The following is an 18,480-nucleotide window of genomic DNA, read 5'->3' as shown; positions in this document are numbered from 1 at the left end:
TCATCCTCAAAGAAATATACACTGTGGACTATATAAACAGTTTGTTAAAGTACTGTTCTGTGTTTATAATTTCTATAGTATTAAGTAAAAATGCTTTTTTAAATGAAATACATGTTAAATAAAGGTAAAAAAGATGCATAGAAGTATGCAGAAATTGTAACATAGCGCTCCCTTGCCATTTTTCATAGAGTCACAGATTTGTTTAGTCACACATTTGGATGTTGTGTGGTCTGTCTTTTGGTCAGAGTCAGTGTTTAGCTGTACCGAGGGCGAGAAGCACTAGATTGTCCTTACTGTCTCCCAGAGATCTCTTAATCCTTAAATGACATTAGACCAGCGAGGACTAATCTAGCAATCCTGCTCTTCCAGGACGACACATTTTTCATTCTCTGGTACACTGTGCAGAGACAGTAAGAGAGAGGGGGAGTGTGATCGCAGGAATCTCACATTAAAAATAAGTGCTAGGCAGCTTACACACAAGTGTGTAAGTGCTTCCAGAATAGCTATACGGTGCTATTAAGTCTGTGTCACAATCTATTAGCAGAACGAGGATTCAGCAAGTCTAATGAGAGTCTATTCTTAGAATTTATACTCAGCCATTGAAACCTCCTGGTAAAGTAGTGTAATAGCTTCATACGTGTTTCCTTCTATTTTTCTACATACTAACTTATTGTTATCAGATGCTAAAATGATGTCTGTTCTGTGCCTATTAACAATAGTGATGGTGTATGTAGAATGAGGAAGCATGTCAAATTATTATAAAGTCATTATATCATTTAATGTTTCATTTTCATGTCAGTTGATTATTATTAACTATTTTAGAAATCTAAAAAAAGGGAACTATTGACCTTATTCTGCAATGCGGAAGTAAGCTCTTCTCTGTGATTGTTTTAGAACCTCCGATTCATTTTCCTATGGGGAAATGACTAGGAATAATAAACGGCAATAAACAGTCAAACAACTTGCTCTAAAAGAAAATAAGAAGAAAATACAAATTTGCAACATCAGCCTGCAGCCTGACGAGCTGTTTTTTTATGACTGAAAGTGAATGAGACAAGAACTTTTGAACTGATGATGTTCAAACTATTTCTTCCGCACTTACATGAAAGAAAAAGGTCAATTAGAAATGTTAAAAAGAGAGATCTGATATATGTTAACACAATAATCCCAGGGGTTTTTAAACAAGTTGGGATACATTTGATTGTACTTTATTAAAGTATAAAACCTCCCAAATAATAATCAGTGGTGCCTAATTTCATTTACTGTGTTTTTTTTACATTGGTTTTCATTGACACTCACAATATGATTTTTCACATTTGAAGTGGTTATGATCTGCATTTAAAATTTTTACAGTGTGTTGTTTTCTATAGTCTGCTTATAATGTTTGCAAGAATTTTATATATATTTAAAAAAAAAAAAAACAATGTAGAGGTCATAAGCTATTTTCTATCTTTTTTGAAAATCATTTTTGACAAGCGTGTTACATTCAAGACTTTCAAACATACAGCCACTGCTGAGAAAACCAACCCAGGCTTATTCTGATTACGTACCACTATATACATTTGGTGAGAGCAAAATACATCCCAGGAGCTACGTTTTTTTTTGCAGTTTTTGTTTTCTCGATTCAACCAGAGGGGCTGTGTACACTTTTTTTAGATCTCAAATCTCTCTCAAGAGTGCCTTTCGTGCCTGCTGTTTTCACGTAATTCCATCAGAGGCCGCTGTCGACTTGTCTACTCACTGAACTGACTGACTGACTGAACATGGTCAAGACGATCTGCTGCAGTTCAAACTGAGCATCAAAATGGAGAAGAAAGGCAACTTTGAACGTGGCATGGTTGTTGGTGCCAGACAGACTGGTCTGAGTGTTTCAAAAACTGCTTATCTACTGGGCTTTTCATGCACAACCCTCTCTAGTGTTTAGAGAATGGTCCGAAAAAGAAAAAATATCCAGTGAGCGTCAGTTCTGTGGGCGCAAATGCCTTGTTGATGCCAGAAGTCAGAGGAGAATGCCCAGACTGGTTTGAGCTGATAGAGAGGCAACAGTAACTCAAAAAAACACTTGTTACAACCGAGGTATGCAGAAGAGCATCTCTGAACACACAACACATCAAACCTTGAGGCAGATGGGCTACAGCAGCAGAAAACCATACTGTGTGCCACTCCTGTCAGCTAAGAACAGGAACCTGAGGCTACTATTTGTACAGGCTCACTAAAATTGGACAATAGAAGATTGGAAAAATATTGTCTGGTCTGATAAGTTTTGATTTCTGCTGCAATATTCAGAGTAGGGTCAGAATTTGGCGTCAATAACATTAAAGCATGGCTCCATCCTGCCTTGTATCAGTGGTTCTGGCTGGTGGTGGTGGTGTTATGGTGTGGGGGATATTTTCTTGGCACACTTTGGGCCCATTAGTACCACTTGAGCATTGTGTCAACGCCACAGCCTACCTGAGTATTGTTGCTGACCATGTCATCCCTTTATGACCACAGTGTACCCATCTTCTGATGGCTACTTTCAGCAGTATAACAGGCCATGTCATAAAGCACGAATCATCTCTGACTGGTTTCTTGAACATGACAATGAGTTCACTCAAATGGCCTCCACAGTCACCAGAATTCAACCCAAAAGAGCACCTTTGGGATGAGGTGGAACGGGAGATTCGCATCATGATTGTGCAGCCGACAAATCTGCAGCAACTGTGTGATGCTGTCATGTCAATATAGACCAAAATCTCTGAGGAATATTTACAGTAGCTTGTTGAATCTATGCCTTGAAGGATTAAGGCAGTTCTGAAGGCAAAAGGGGGTCTAACCCGGTACTAGTAAGGTGTACCTAATAAAGTGGCCAGTGAGTGTATTTTAACATGTTATTTATTGATGTGATGGCAAAACTCAATTTTCAGCATCCATAATCAGGATTCAGAAATTATTCCAATACTGTATCATTCATTAATTTTCCTTCAGCTTAGTTCCTTATTTATCAGGGGTCACCACAGAGGAATGAACCTCCAACTATTCCGGCATATGCTTTACACAGCAGATGTCATTCCAGCAGTAACCCAGTACTGTGAAACATACTGTATTATGTTATAATAAGGTATATTTATTTATTATAATAAAATGTATTATATTTATTTAAATCAGAAATCGTTTGCATTATAAATGTCTTTCTGTCAGTTTAATGTGAGCAGCATTGCATGTATCTTTTAAAGAAACGGCAGTACCAGAATCCACTGCGAGAATACAAGCTTGATGAAATAACATGTATGATCAAGGAATATGTCAATTATTAAACATAAAAGAACCAAAAGTAGTCAAAACAGGGCGACGTTTATTTTATGGCTAGTGCTGTATCTCACCTTTAGCACCTTTAGCTTAGCAACATGCTAACATAAAACTTTTTTAGTATTGATATTGAGTCCAATTTTTCATTTCATTTGCTATTTGTGGAGATGTTGTTTGGTTTTGGAAAAGAGATCAGTGCAAACAGCAGGGCAGGATTTATCACTTTTTTTGATTGGGATTGAATTTGCTTCAGTGTGTAATAACACATGGACTCTGCTATGAAACTGTGATCCAACCGACGCAAAACAGGCAGGTTACTCGCATTTGCCAGGCCGCTGACCGGAAAAAAATACATTGTTTTTAAGCAATGGCTGGGGAGGTTAGTTAACCCACAGAACAGTGTAACTTTCCGTCAGCGCCTAACATTCGTCAGAGAAATCTCTGGTGCCGTATTTGATACTGTGGAATGTTTTGCCTGTGTGTTTTGTGCTGAGACGCTCCACTCTGAACCTGCGGCTGGAGGTCACTGAAAATGTATTTCAGTGGGCCAGTGAGAGCTGACACTATTCTTAGCTTGTTTGTGCATTTTACCATGATGTGGTGGAACAGTACCACACCAAACTGTTGTGATAATGGGTTTGGTGATTTTTATTTTTGTTTTGGATTTTTTTCCTGCTACTGCTGCTTGTTGTTCCCAGCTGTTTACACGAGACAGGTTTATGGAGTGTTTAGGACAGTAGTGCTGGCGTAGTGTACTGTACAACCACAAAATGTTCTAGAAGCTGGGTTTTCAACAACAGTGTGCTCTGCTCTGCTGTGCTCCAGCTCTAGTGAACACTGCCACCTGTTGATGAGTGCCAAACACCTGGAGTTCATAGACATTATAAAGCTGTTTGCACTGCAGTATATGAGATTTGTACATCTCATATACTGCAGTGCAAATATGAGTTGAGTTTTAAATGATAATGTTTACACTGAGTAATATTTATAATTAATTTATAGAAAGAGAGAAATGTCACCTAATTGGCCCGCTTTAACATTTTGAATTTGCATTTATTTTTACATTTTTAGTTTTCTTTTTGATTTTGGTTTATGTTTTAGCTTTTGTTATTTTATTAAATGATTCTGTTTAACTTTAATTTGACATTTTAATAATTCTACTAACCTCAGCCAGTTACCAAGGCAACACTTTTAAATTGCTTTCAAGTTTTTCAGTGTTATTTCTTTATTTGAGATTTTTTACCAAAAGCAATTCTGAGTAGTTTCAATATTATATTATTATATTATTTCAATAGAGACTTCAAAACATTGTTGTTTTTTTTTAAACTGGTCACACTGGGCTAAAAGAGATACAGTTAAAGTCAGAATTATTAGCCCCCCTGTTTTTTTTCATCAATTTCTGTTTAACGGAGAGATTTTCTCAACACATTTCTAAACATAATAGTTTTAATAACTCATTTCTAATAACTGATTTATTTTATCTTTGCCATGATGACAGTAAATAATATTTGACTAGATATTTTTCAAGACACTTCTATACAGCTTAAAGTGTCATTTAAAGGCTTAACTAGGTTAATTAGGTTAACTAGGCAGGTTAGGGTAATTAGGCAAGTTATTGTATAATGATGGTTTGTTCTGTAGACTATGGAAAAAGTATATAGCTTAAAGTGGCTAATAATATTGACCTTAAAATGTTTTTTTTTTATTATTAAAAACTGCTTTTATTCTAGCCGAAATAAAACAAAAGACTTTCTCCAGAAGAAAAAATATTATCAGACATACTGTAAAAATGTACTTGCTCTGTTAAACATCTTTTGGGAAATATGTAAAAAAGAAAAAAATTCAAAGGGGGGCATATAATTGACTTCAACTGTATGTATTTGATCTACTAAAAAGAACTGTCTCAAAGAGTGATTTGAAACTGATAACACTGTTTAGACTGTGTATTTTTGAACTGGCTCAAAAGTGTACTTTAATCTTTTTCATTCCCTAAAAACAACAAGAAAAGAGAATCTGAATATGCTCATCACATTGTATACTACTGAACTAGCTCAAAGGACAAACTTTATTCTTGAATGTAACTACATTGCTTGAGCTGTGTGCATTTGATTTACTAAAAAGAACAGCTAAAGAGTCAGTTGTTCAGGAATCAGACTACACTGTTGGTCTTTGATTCACTAAAATTAACAGCCTCAAAGTGTAATTTCTTTATAAAGTTGACTACAAAAGTTCCATGGTATTTTTGATTAACTAAAATGAACTGACTCCTAAAAGGGGATCGCACACCGGATGCGCTGCACCACGATGCACTCATGACAGTTGGAATTATTGCACACCAGACGCGCACATTCTCATTCATTCATTTTCTTTTCGGCTTAGTCCCTTTATTAATCAGGGATCTCCATTAATAATTATTAATCAGCGGAATGAACCACCAACTATTCCTACATATGTTTTACGCAGCGGATGCCCTTCTCTGGGAAACACCCATACACTCTCATTCACACACATACAATACGGACAATTTAGCTTACCCAATTCACCTATAGCACATGTCTTTGGACCTGTGGGGGAAACCAGAGCATCTGGAGGAAACCCATGTGAACATGGGAGAACATGCAAACTCCACAAAGAAATGCCAACTGACCTTGCAGAGGCTCGAACCAGCGACCTTCTTGCTGTGAGGCGACAGCGCTACCCACTGTGACGCTCAACGCACATTCTTATATTATTTAATATGAAACTAATCAGATGGCGCTCTGTGGCGTAGCAGACATATGAACAGTGTCCTGATTTGTAGCTGGGCGCCTCAGAGAGCCGTCGACCTGTGGCACCGGTGTGTATACCCTGATAAGTCTATGTTTAGATTTCCAAAATGCATGGTGCTGAGTGACACAGCGTGGCTATTCGCCGAGTGGCACATCCAGTGTGTGACCCCTTAAGAGTAATTTGTCTATTAGTGTGCATTTTCTGGTTGACAGTGAATTTATTGCATCACATCCAGTACAGTATAATTAATGTTGAGGATTAGTGTAGGATATTTGTATTAACTCACACGTGACTAAATCCATATCATAACACTGTATGTGTTCTGTATCTGCTCTACAGGTTTGAGCTAATGCGCATGTGCTGGCAGTACAACCCTAAGATGCGGCCATCTTTCCTGGAGATCATCAACAGCATAAAAGAGGAACTGGAGCCCCCTTTCCCGGAGGTTAGCTTTTTCTACAGTGAGGAGAACAAGCCGCCCGACACTGAGGAACTGGACATGGAGGTGGAGAACATGGAGAACGTCCCACTGGACCCCGCATCCACATTGGCCCCCTCTTCTCAGGGGAACACAGGAGCTCAATCCCAGAGCCCGCAGCCGCTTTCCCCAGCTCAGGCGCCGCCTGGGACGCCGCTTGGGTCTGCACAGACTCCCTCCACCTCACCGCCCTCATCCTCAGCCTCTCCAGGCCTGGCTCTGGATAAGCACTCAGGACAGGTAGCAGCAAATGGACCGGTGGTGTTGCTGGGGCCGGCGTTTGACGAGACGCAGCCTTACGCACACATGAACGGCGGGAGGAAGAACGAGCGAGCGCTGCCACTGCCTCAGTCCTCGGCCTGCTGATCATCACAGGGTACACACATTTCCCTCCTCCCTTTGTCTACATGGTCGTATGTGTTTTTTTCTTTCATTCTCGAGGAGTCAAAACTCAGCGCCGACCATGGAGGCAACCACCAGATGGATGGTGTCCTGCCTGGAAGTCATTCAGGTGGATCACTCAGTTCTAATGATTTGGAATGACGGAGGACGGTTTGTGCAGTTGAAAGAAAAAAAGCCTCCAAAAACTCTTGCAATATTTAAGATTTCAGAACAAACCACCACACTGGAGGGCCCTGGCTTCCACAAAAAATGTTTCTAAAGGAAGAAAAGCTGCCAGTTCATTGTAACACAGGAGAGACTAGCCAGCAAGCCCAGCCCGTGAACACTTTAAGGGTGCATACGAGTGTGTTTTTCTACAAAACTACACATTCCCCTCCTCAGCGCAAGAACATTTCTTCCTCTAAGACTGTCCTTTGTCATCACATTTCTCTTCAAGAAAGCGCAGAGACTGGATCTGCTGCAATCGCTTGTTCTCAGTCAGTGGTTGCTCATGTTACTGGTTAATCCACCCTTCAACTTCATATATTTCAAGGGTGTTTGTTACAGAGTGAGGTGGGCTTTTTTAAAAAACTGCCAAATGTTTGCCAAATCAAATGTCCCTTTTTTCTGAAAAAACAAACAAAAATATATTTATCACTACAAAACCCCTATCCACAGCCGACTTAAGGTTGCACTCTGAAGTAACTCTCATACTGTCTTCGATGGGGATTTCTGCACCTCATCTTTACAATCAGCTTGAGTTTGTAAATCTTTCCCCTTTTTATATGGCTCTGATCTCCGACTATTGCATGGCAGTTCCTGCTGCACGCACATCTGTGAGCTGAGCCTCTGTGAGAGCGATGTCTCTAGTCAAAAGAAAAAGAGCGCGGCGCTAATCGAGAAGGTGAAGAGATCAGCGCGCCGTGGAGAGACGGATATGAATTAAAAGGGATCGACTCTGTCATGAAGCAGACTGATTAACAGGGGCTTCATCTGTTTTGACTTCATCTGTTTTGTGAGATGAGTGAGGCATCATACACAGCAGGTATTTTTTTAGACTAGTCATTAGTCTCTCTGTACAATTCATATGATTCTAAGAAGGGTCTTACAGTTCTATGTTAGACCACAAGATCATTTACACACAAATCATTGGTTTGAGTCACTTTTGATACTTTTTTACGGTTCTGATGTTCACCTCTTGTCTGTACAGAAAGAAGCTGCTAATTTTTTTTTCTTTTGTGGGTGATATATATATATATATATATATATATATATATATATATATATATATATATATATATATATATATATATATATATATATATATATATATATATTAAAGAAATCCTTCAGGTTTAATATTTTATGATATCTCCACTACAGTCCATTTTCTTATGCTTTTTACATCTTCTTGCAGAAAAAAAAAAACAAAAAACAAAAAAGTGAATAGCAATTTATTTTTATTTTTCTCCCTGAGAGGTTGTCTGCATTGCCACATGTCCATTGCCTTGTGTTTTTTAATATTTCTCTATATTATTATTATTATTATTATTATTAGTTACAACAGACTCTTAGCTCTGCATGTGAACTTTAGGCACCCTTGATACAGTTGTCTACCATTGCGGCCTCCTCATGGAGGTGCAGCTCAATCTCAGGTTAATGTCATGGTTTTGTTCTCCAGACATTCTCATCATTGCTGATTCCACCTTGGAGTTTTTAAGTTGCTGGCCTCACCTTACAGTGTAGTAAACCGTACAGTATGTCAAAGTCCACACTTAAGTCTCTTAAATAGATGGCTTCATTTGCATTTCTTTACCCTCATAGATTTTTTTGTCACCCATCCATGTAAAGAATAGCAACTAACAGGGCTAATTGGACTGTCTTAACTTGTCTCACATACTCTAACCCCAACCAGCCTGTAACAAAAAAAAAATACAAAGAGACGGTCATGATCTTTGCTTTGGCGTCTCGCACGACTCACCTCGATTTTTATAAATCTGTGATGAAACGTCACCTGTAACCAAATAAAAGCAGGTTCTATATCAGCAAAGCGATCGCTTTATTCAGAGAATGCTAAATAATACAGTAGGTTTCCCTGGCTAGTTGGCTTAAAAAAAAAAAGTTTTGTTTTGAAGGATTTCTCCATGTTTATTTGAGAATGTTACCCTGGACTTATCCTGTCTTAGAAGTTTATTTCCCCCCTTTGGAGGAATATTTATTTTTATTCTCTTTTTGTTCGTGATACCAGTTGAAATCACTGTATTAATGCCCTTATGATTTAGTGTAAATTCTGAATTCTAGATGCATTTTTCCATGATGTCATGACTGGGGGACTTTCTTTGTTTTGTTTTTAAAATTTCCTTCAGCATCTATCTACCTCATTCTCTTATATTTCAAGTGTGTAAGTATATGAAATGATCAAAAACATCTCGCTTTTTTCTGTAGAGGGCACCTTATCATCCTCTGTCATGTCTCAAAATTAAAAACACTTTAAGCACCACAGAGCACAAGCTCCCAGGAATGGAGAGAGAGAGAGAGGAAGTCATAGTGTGAACTGACATGTCTGTGGGATTTCTAATGGTGTGTCTATTGCGTCCCTTATCACATACACAAAACTGCTCCCGCTGCTCTCAATCACACCGCAATACTTTAGAAATACTCTTATTAAATGTCTAATTCACAATGGTTTCATCATCATGGATTTGGAGATAAAACATAGTTCTTTGCTATCAGTGTTTTTCTTTCATATGAATATTCTTCTTTATTACTCCAATTGAAATCAATGAAACAGCTTTTTAAATAAAGGTTTAGGAGAGCCTAACACCTAGTTTAGGAACACCTAGTCACGCATATGCTAGCAAATTTGCTGTAAAAATATTTTCATTGGAAGTCTAGATATAATGTTGTTACACTGTAAAACCCAGCAGTCAACTTTATCAAATGAAATGAGTGTTGTTAACTCAGAATTGACTGAAAGTTAATTTTACTCATTTGAAAAGAGTTTTGAACTCAGTGTTGAAGGTAATGAGTTCATTAAATACCTCATTACTTCAACTTAAATGGAGTAAGTTCACAGTACTCATATAGATTCGTTTTTTAACATCAAATGGTTTGTAGCAATCGGTTCCCTCAAAACGATTTGGGTTCCCTTAACTTACTGGGTTTTACTATGCTCAAATTGCTTTGTTTTATCAAATGGATTAAGTTCACAGTACTCATTATGATTAGTTTTTGAACTTAAATAGTTTGTTGCAATCGGTTTCCTCAAATGGTTTAAGTTACCTTAACTTTTTGGGTTTTACAGTGTATTAAAAAAAACTAAGGCAATACTTATTGGGATAGTTCACCCCAAAAAAATCTCATTTGCTGTTGATTTACATTAGGGTCTTACAAAGAAAAGGAAATGGTCTGTGCAAGGAACTGTTATTTACAACATTGGCTTGTCATGAAAATGTTCAGGACCGTTTACCAGGGAGTAAAGGTTACAATTTTGTAATAATGTTCTGTTTTTTTGTAGCATAGCACGATTGGTTTATTTTTTAATACACTAAATGTTTTGGGGTTTTACTCTTGGGTTTTAGCACCGGTAGCCATCGACTAGGATTTTATGAATCACCAAAGACCACAATTTTGATTCAATTTCAAAAAGTTCTACTAAAGAAAAACAAATGTTACCCTTGACCACAAAATCTTCTCATGTTACCACGGGTATATTTTTGCCAATAGGCAAAAATACATTGTGAATTTCTCTTTTAAATCCAAAAATCATAATAATATAAGGTAAATATCATGTTCCATGGAGACATTTTGTAAATTTCCTAATGTAAATATATCAAAACAAAGATTTTAATTATATGCATTCCTAAGAAATTAATTTGGACAACTTTAAACTCTATTTTCTCAGTATTATCAGAATTTTTTGATTCTTTAGATTCAATTATTAAATAGTTGTATAATATACAGTTGAAATCAGAAATATTAGCCTCCCTTTGAATTTTTTTTTTTTTTTCTTTTTAAAAATTTCCTAAAAGATGTTTAACAGAGCAAGGAAATTTCCACAGTATGTCTGATAATATTTTTTCTTCTGGAGAAAGTTTTATTTGTTTTATTTCAGCTAGAATAAAAAGCAGTTTTAAAATTTTTTAAAAGCCATTTTAAGGTCAAAATTATTAGCCCCTTTAAGCTATATATTTTTTCAGGTAGGCTACAGAACAAACCATTGTTATACAATAACTTGCCTAATTACCCTAACCTGCCTAGTTAACCTAATTAACCTAGTTAAGCCTTTAAATGTCACTTTAAGCTGTATAGAAGTGTCTTGAAAAATATTTAGTCAAATATTATTTACTGTCATCATGGCAAAGATGAAATAAATCAGTTATTAGAAATGAGTTATTAAAACTATTATGTTTAGAAATGTGTTGAGAAAAATCTCTCAGTTAAACAGAAATTGGGGAAAAAATAAATGGGGGCTAATAATTCAGGGGGGCTAATAATTCTGACTTCAACTGTATATATAAATACAGCCAAATATTGTGCCATACCTCAGAGCAAAGCTTATTTATTCAACTTTCAGATAATGCATCTATTCATATGCTTACATTTTTGACAGTTGTGACTGTTTTATGTGGTCCAGGGTTACAAATCACCAACATGTTGGAACTGCAATTAAAATTTTTGGGTGAACTAACCATTTAAGCTTTGATTAACTTCATTAGGAACTCATATGCCGAATAAATAGTATGTATGTATGTCTGTACACCGATAACTACCTGGTTCATAAGCACCATTGTTAGCCAAAGCTTCTAGCAATTCAATGCATAATGTGGATTTCATAACAACCAGTAGATTTTTTTCCCTTCTCATAGAATAAAAAAAAAACTAGCAGGAAAAACATTCCAACTGATTTGTTTGGTCAGAATCCCTCCACGTGTCTAGTGAGTACCATATACAAAGGGCCGATTGTTGTCATCGTACTTATCGACATTGTTCTCCAGAGAGAAAAGGGCTGCGGTTTGCCTCTCTTTTCTACTGCTGCTGACAACATGCTGCTTTATAGAGACTACTAATAGTCTTGCCAATAGCATTGGGTAGGTGGTGGTTCTAAGCAACGGGATTTCTCTCTCCAAACAACCGCTAAAAACAGATGGGTCAGACGATTACAATGCAAAACGGTTATGGTCTTACAACCCCTGGTTGTTCAGTTTCATGGCACTTAAAATGACTGATATTTTGGATCTTTTGAACTCCAGGGGTTGCAAATGAGGACGCTCGTTGGAAGAGATCTGGATGGGATGCTGAGAGGCACATTGTTAGAAAAGAATATTTTCTGTGTGGTACAAAACGGTCGAAATAACCAATCTATAAAAGCCCTTGTGCTTGTATTGTTGCGTATGTATATGGGTGGGAGTGTATCACATGTAGATGTAGTGATTAAGATTTTGATGTGTTTATAATGGGAAAATAATAGATATCACTATTTATTTCTGTTCTTTTTTCTTTCTGTAATGAATAATGGACAAAAGCATTGGCCTGTTGCAAAAGTGAATGTCAGTTTTCATTGAATGCTGCCAAGGTTTCCTTAGTTACTAGTAGGTTACAGATCTACAAAAGGCATATATACATAAACACAAATAGGACAGTGATGTCCAGTAGATTACGGGTAGTCATGACACAGAGAGAGAACATGACTAGAATTTAAAATAAACAGAGACAAGTTTACAGTAGAAGTAGATTATTAAAATGCAAGTTCTTTGGCAAACCTGAAGGTAGATTGACTGAAAGATTTTTTTGTTCCTCAACTATCATAAAAACTATTATCGTTTATTATATTTTTTCATGATGCAAAACCTCAGGTTTAGAAAAGATGCATGTATGCATTTTAATTGCAATAATGAGCTTGAGGTTTCACAGACATCATTTCCCAGGCACTGTTGTTTTTGCTTGGCATTCTGACAAATTTCAAAAGGGGCCTTGATCTACTGTACTGAAGAGTTTAACACTTTTTATTTTCCTTTCACACAAAAAAAAGAAGAAAAGGAGGAAAAATAAAAATCTCTGTGTCATTGCATTGATTGGTAGAAACTGATGGTTAAAACGGCTTGGCTGGTACTCTCGTCTTTTTGTAAGTTATGTATCTAAGGCCTCCTGTTTTTCAGTTTTTTCCTCACCTCCAGTTGAGATAGTAGACTTTTTACATGCCATTGGCTTAATGTATATCTGAAGAATTTTCATGTATTTTCTTTTTTTTTCTCTTAAATTTTGAATTAAAAAATGAATGAGTCTGAATGTCTGTGTCCTGTCTCACTTCTTTTAACTACACTAATAGCATTGTTATCATCAGTGTTTCTACCTATGTACTACACCTCAATAGTTCCTATGTACTACCCCGCAATAGTTTAGAAATACTCCTATGAAATGTCTAATTCACAATGCTTTCATCATCATGGATTTAGGGATAAAACAGTTCATAGTTGCTATTAGTGGTTTTCTTTCATATTAAATATTCTTCTTTACTACTTCAGTTGAAATCAATGAAACAGCTTCTTTAATAAAGGTTTAGGAGAGCCAACAATGGTAACTATAATAACTACACACTATGAATCATCTATTAAGCATTAGCAAATAGTGAATTCATTATCTTAAGCATTAACTCTGCATTAATAGATGTACATTAGCAGTTTATAATTGCAGATACAAATGCTATATTCTTGACTTATAAGCACATTAAAAATGTAATAATAATAACAATAATTGTTCTTTCATACGTTGTTACTGATTAATTTTTCATGACTACATTAAGTATTGCATTATTTACAAATTATTTGTAATTAAGAGTAGTTGGTGTTTTTTAAGATCATTCAGAATGAGTTAGAAAATGATTAATAAACTATTCAAATCAACATTTATATATTATTATTCAGGAATATTTTAACAGTTAACTTGTGTGTTAATAAATGCTTCATTAACTCTTAAACTTCATCCAGTTTCGTGACCTAATCTAAAGAGTGGACTATTTATGCTTTATAAATCCCTAATAAATGACCATTAAAGGCTCAGTATCAAATGAACAATAATCTTTGCAATCGTTTCTAAAAAGTCAAATGACTGTGCAGTATAAACATTGATGAATAACAGGAGAGTCAAAATATAACATAAAATTTGATAAAACAACATTATATTAATAGAACAATATATTATGATCCAACATTTCAATGTTATTCAGCGATGTTTAAACCGTGCAGTAATTTTATTTTAGATAAGGTTGCAAACATTTTTTCTCATCTGATACAGTTTCATTTGTGTATCTAGAAATAAATAAAGTTGTTTATTTTCTTTATCCTGTTTAGAATATATCTGAGCCTTTAATTGTCATTTATAAGGGATTTATAAAGCATAAATAGTCCTCACTTTAGATTAGGTCACTAAACTGAATGAAGTTAAGTTAACAAAGCATTTATTAACATACAAATTAATTAGTAATATAGGCCTGGATAACAAGATATATAAATGTTCGTTTGAATAGTTTATTAATCATTTACTAACTCTGTTAGCTGTAAGATTTCAATGGTGATTTCATTGAAAGTGTATTTTCCCCAATAAAAGGGGTTTAGTCTTCAAAATGGTTGCAGCAGAACAAAAACAAGTGGTGTGAAATATAACTCATAACATTTATAAAAGAAAACTTCATTATAAACTGCAGACGTGGTGTAGAGGATTGGACGAAGGAAGTTCAGACAAGAACACATGATTTATGAAATATAGAAATTATCATATAAATTATGGGAAAACATCATTTCCTAAATTTTAAATAAAAAAAATGAATGAGTCTGAAAGACTGTCAATTATTTCAACTACACTAATAGCATTGTTATTGTCAGTGTTTTCTACCTGTGTGCCGTCTGTGTATCCTCAGGTTGTGTGTGCAGGGCTGTCCAGCTGTTGTAACAGATTCTGGATGATGGTCTGGAGTTGTGGTACCAGTCTCTCTGGGCTTGCCAGGCTTCCTGATGCTGGCACATGAATCAATGCAGCCTTTCCCTTCCCATGGTACAATGAATAGTAGTATACAAAATCACACAGGTACCTGCAAATGATTCAATTGATAATTGTATAACATGCTATAACTTTCAATTCTTTATTACATTATTAAATTGAATTATTAATTTATGAAGGGGTTTATACATTTTTAAACAGCTCTTAGAGTCATATATACTGTACTTGCACTTGCAAAGATAGATTATTATTCTAAAAAGCCTTTGTTGATCAGTAAAAACAGTCATACACATCTGGGACATCTGGTTTCTGGTAACACTTTAGTTTTGGGAACATGAACTCATTGATTTAATAAGTGTAGGGTTGTTGTAGCGATAAAATTGATATTTGCCCTTCACCCTTTACTTGTTTTTAAACCTTTATAGGTTTCCTTCTTCTGTTAAATACAAAAGCAGTTATTTTTAAGAATGTTGGAAAGCGGTAACTGTTGACTTCCATGCTATTGGTTTTTCCCCATGGAAGTCAATGGTTACAGGTTTTCAACCTTCTTTAAAATATCTGCTTTTGTGTTCAACAGAAAAAACGTTTGCAAACACTGGAGAGTGACTAAACAGTGAGTAAAGATTCATTGTTGGTGAGCCATCTCTTTAGGTGTAGGTACAGGATAGGATTTATGGATGTAGAATTTGGTCATTCAGAATTAGGTGTTAATATGTGCTGTGTAGGTACTAATAATCGGCCAATGTGCAGGCTATTAAGCTACTAATTAATCCATTTAAAGGAAAGGTTTACCAGGAAAATCACAATTCTGCCATCATTTACTCATCTACTTGTTCCAGACCTTTTTGACTTTGTTTCTCCTGTTGAACGCAAATGAAGATATACTGAAGAATGATGAAAACCAGTAACCACTGACTTCCATAGTATTTACTTTTCCTACTATTGATGTCAATGGTTAGCGGTTTCCAACATTCTTTAAAATATCTTCTTTTGTGTTCAAGTCAAGGGAGAGTAAATGATGGCAAAATTAATTCATTAATTCATTCTCCTTCAGCTCAGTCCCTTTATTCATCAGGGGTCGCCACAAAGAAAATGAACTGCCAACTTATCCAGCATATGTTTTACACAGTGGATGCCATTCCAGCTGCAATCCAGTACTGGGAAACATCCATACACACTCATTCACAACATATACTACGGCCAATTTAGTTTATTCAATTCACCTATAGAGCATGTCTTTGGACTGTGGGGGAAACCGGAGCACCTGGAGGAAACTCACGTGAATACAGGGAGAACATGCAGAAATGCCAACTGACCCAGCAGGGAATCAAACCAGCGACCTTCTTTTTTAGACCAGCCAACTTTTTTAACTATCCCTTTAAGTAATAAGTTTTATCGATTATCCAAATTGTTACTGTAGTTGTTACAGTACCTCCCAGCGTCTCTGGAGTAGATGACATCGAGCCCCATACTTTTTAGATGCTTGCTAAGGGACCTCATGTCTATGGAGGAGTTCAGTTGTTCTGGTCCTCCCTCAACGCAGCAGTGACCAGCAGGACACAGACCACTGACATCCCTGTCTTTGTAGCAGTAGTCCTTCCCTGTTTGCTCCAGTGTAATGCCTTTGGCCCCTAGGGCTATGCCTAAATGAATGACCATCTGCCCATCACAGGGAAAAAAGGTTTTAATTCTATATCAACATTAATATAATCTCAGATGCTATAAACATCTCACTTATAAAATATTTAATCTCTTAAGTGTTTCATCAGTTGCTGGTCTGTGTGTAAATAGTAGTTGACCTGTTTGAAGTTACCTTTGGAGTCATTGTCTGCCAGATGTTATCGAGGACTTGCTGACATTTGGCATAACTGACAGGAATCTCTTTAATGTGGACCTCTATGTTCAAGCCAAGTCCTGCAATCTTCAAACCCTGCTCAAATAATAAAATGTGGCCATATTAATTTAATCTGACTGTGGAGAATTTATAATTATTTTATTAAAGGCATAGTTCATTTCAAATGAAAAAGTGTTAATTTACTCACCACTGACTTTTCTTCATCTATTTTAGTTATTTTTCTGTGACTTGACCTTACATGCAACCGGTGTCTAGAGGTCCTGGGTGGAGCATGTTGTGGAATTTTTGATGTTACCAGGTTTGATTGTTAAAACCCCTTCTCAAATGACTGACATTGAATAATCAAATTTAATACTGTTGTGAAAAGATGATACTTTTGTCATTATCAGTTAAATCTGTGTTTTTTGTAAACAATCATAAACATTTACATTGTAAATGTAATTGATGTGGGCAGCACGCTGGCACTGTCGCCTTACAGCAAGAAAGTCGCTGGTTCTAGCCTCGGCTGGGTCAGTTGGCTTTTTTTAGTGGAGTTTGCATGTTCTCCCTGTGTTCGCGTGGGTTTCCTCCAGGTGCTCTGGTTTCTCCCACAAGTCCAAAGACATGCGCTATAGGTGAATTTGGTAAGCTAAATTGTCCATAGTGTATGGGTGTTTCCAAACGATGGGTGGCAGCTGGAAGGGAATCCGCTGCACAAAACATATGCTGGTGGTTCATGTAGACCCCTGACTAATAACAGGACTAAGCCGAAAAGAAAATGAATGAATGAATGAATGAATGAATATAATTGTTGTTTTTTGCACAGATTTATTCAACTTCATAAGATCAGGAGCTATGCATATAAATTTTGTTTTGCATACTGTGTTATTGACTCAAGTATTGACTTTGGTTTTAAGAATCACCAAAGACCAATGTTTGAAAAAATGTATGAAGAAAGAAGTGACCTACACTTTAAATGGCCTGAGGGTGAGTAAATTAACAGGATGTTTTCAGATTGAGTATTTTAATTAGTGTCATGTAAATGTCAAAAATACCAATTTGGGAATAGTTTGTGAAAAGCTATACTTTTTAATACTAAACTACGAGAGAGAGAGAGAGAGAGAGAGAGAGAGAGAGAGAGAGAGAGAGAGAGAGAGAGAGAGAGAGAGAGAGAGAGAGAGAGAGAGAGAGAGAGCATTTTGCTTTTAATACCAACGACATTGATTAAAAATTTAATATTGAGGTAAATAATGCGTTCACACCTGCTATAGCTCAATAAATTGTAAATCAATGTATTACCATTGTTACTTTAAAAATGGTCGATGTAGACGACTAATATCAAAAATGTATTCGTTTTACGTTACCTTAGCGGCCTCCCAGCTTGGATTCACTACATATTGTCGAAAAGGACCAAAACCTTGTACATTAAACAAGCAAACGTCATCTCAAACACAGTAGCAGAGGCGACTACTTTAACAGAATAAATAACATTTCTCATATTTATCGTTACACGAACGAAGCCATAATAACTGATAGCCAGGTTACGCATTTCTTAGATGCGTCCAAATTACCCAAAATAAACCACATACCTGTTATAACTACAATTTCGCGGGAAGTGTCCATTATTAAAAAAAAACTAAACGGTGTACCGACTATTTAGCTGAAGACGAAAATAATGACGCATTCCAATGTAACGTTAACTGATGATACTGCATTTAAACTGTCTTGATAGGGC

At 36.1% G+C, this 18,480-nt stretch overlaps 1 protein-coding gene across 1 annotated transcript; it reads right to left on the bottom strand.

Moving 5' to 3' along the window:
- Positions 1-14,795: 14,795 nt before the first annotated feature.
- Positions 14,796-18,368, bottom strand: LOC130245211 (pyroglutamyl-peptidase 1-like). The gene is made up of 5 exons (XM_056477817.1): positions 18,335-18,368; positions 18,110-18,162; positions 16,725-16,841; positions 16,344-16,570; positions 14,796-15,002 (listed from the first exon to the last, which is right to left on the bottom strand). The coding sequence occupies exons 1-5, from the start codon at positions 18,366-18,368 to the stop codon at positions 14,828-14,830; spliced, it is 606 nt and encodes a 201-aa protein (XP_056333792.1). The 3' UTR covers positions 14,796-14,827.
- Positions 18,369-18,480: the final 112 nt, after the last annotated feature.

This window comes from Danio aesculapii, chromosome 18 (assembly GCF_903798145.1).
Source record: "Danio aesculapii chromosome 18, fDanAes4.1, whole genome shotgun sequence".
Lineage (NCBI taxonomy): Eukaryota > Metazoa > Chordata > Actinopteri > Cypriniformes > Danionidae > Danio > Danio aesculapii.
Note: the sequence above shows the minus strand (reverse complement) of the source record. Positions and strands in the feature narration are given on the sequence as shown.

What these genes read in the sequence shown, in the direction of transcription:
- LOC130245211 (XM_056477817.1), bottom strand. Translation starts at nt 18,368, where the DNA reads ATGGACACTTCCCGCGAAATTGTAGTTATAACAG. An exon ending in GGCAGACAATGACTCCAAAG is followed by an intron (nt 16,571 to 16,724) that starts GTAACTTCAAAC and finishes TGTGATGGGCAG; the next exon opens with ATGGTCATTCATTTAGGCAT. An exon ending in TACTCCAGAGACGCTGGGAG is followed by an intron (nt 15,003 to 16,343) that starts GTACTGTAACAA and finishes AATCATTTGCAG; the next exon opens with GTACCTGTGTGATTTTGTAT.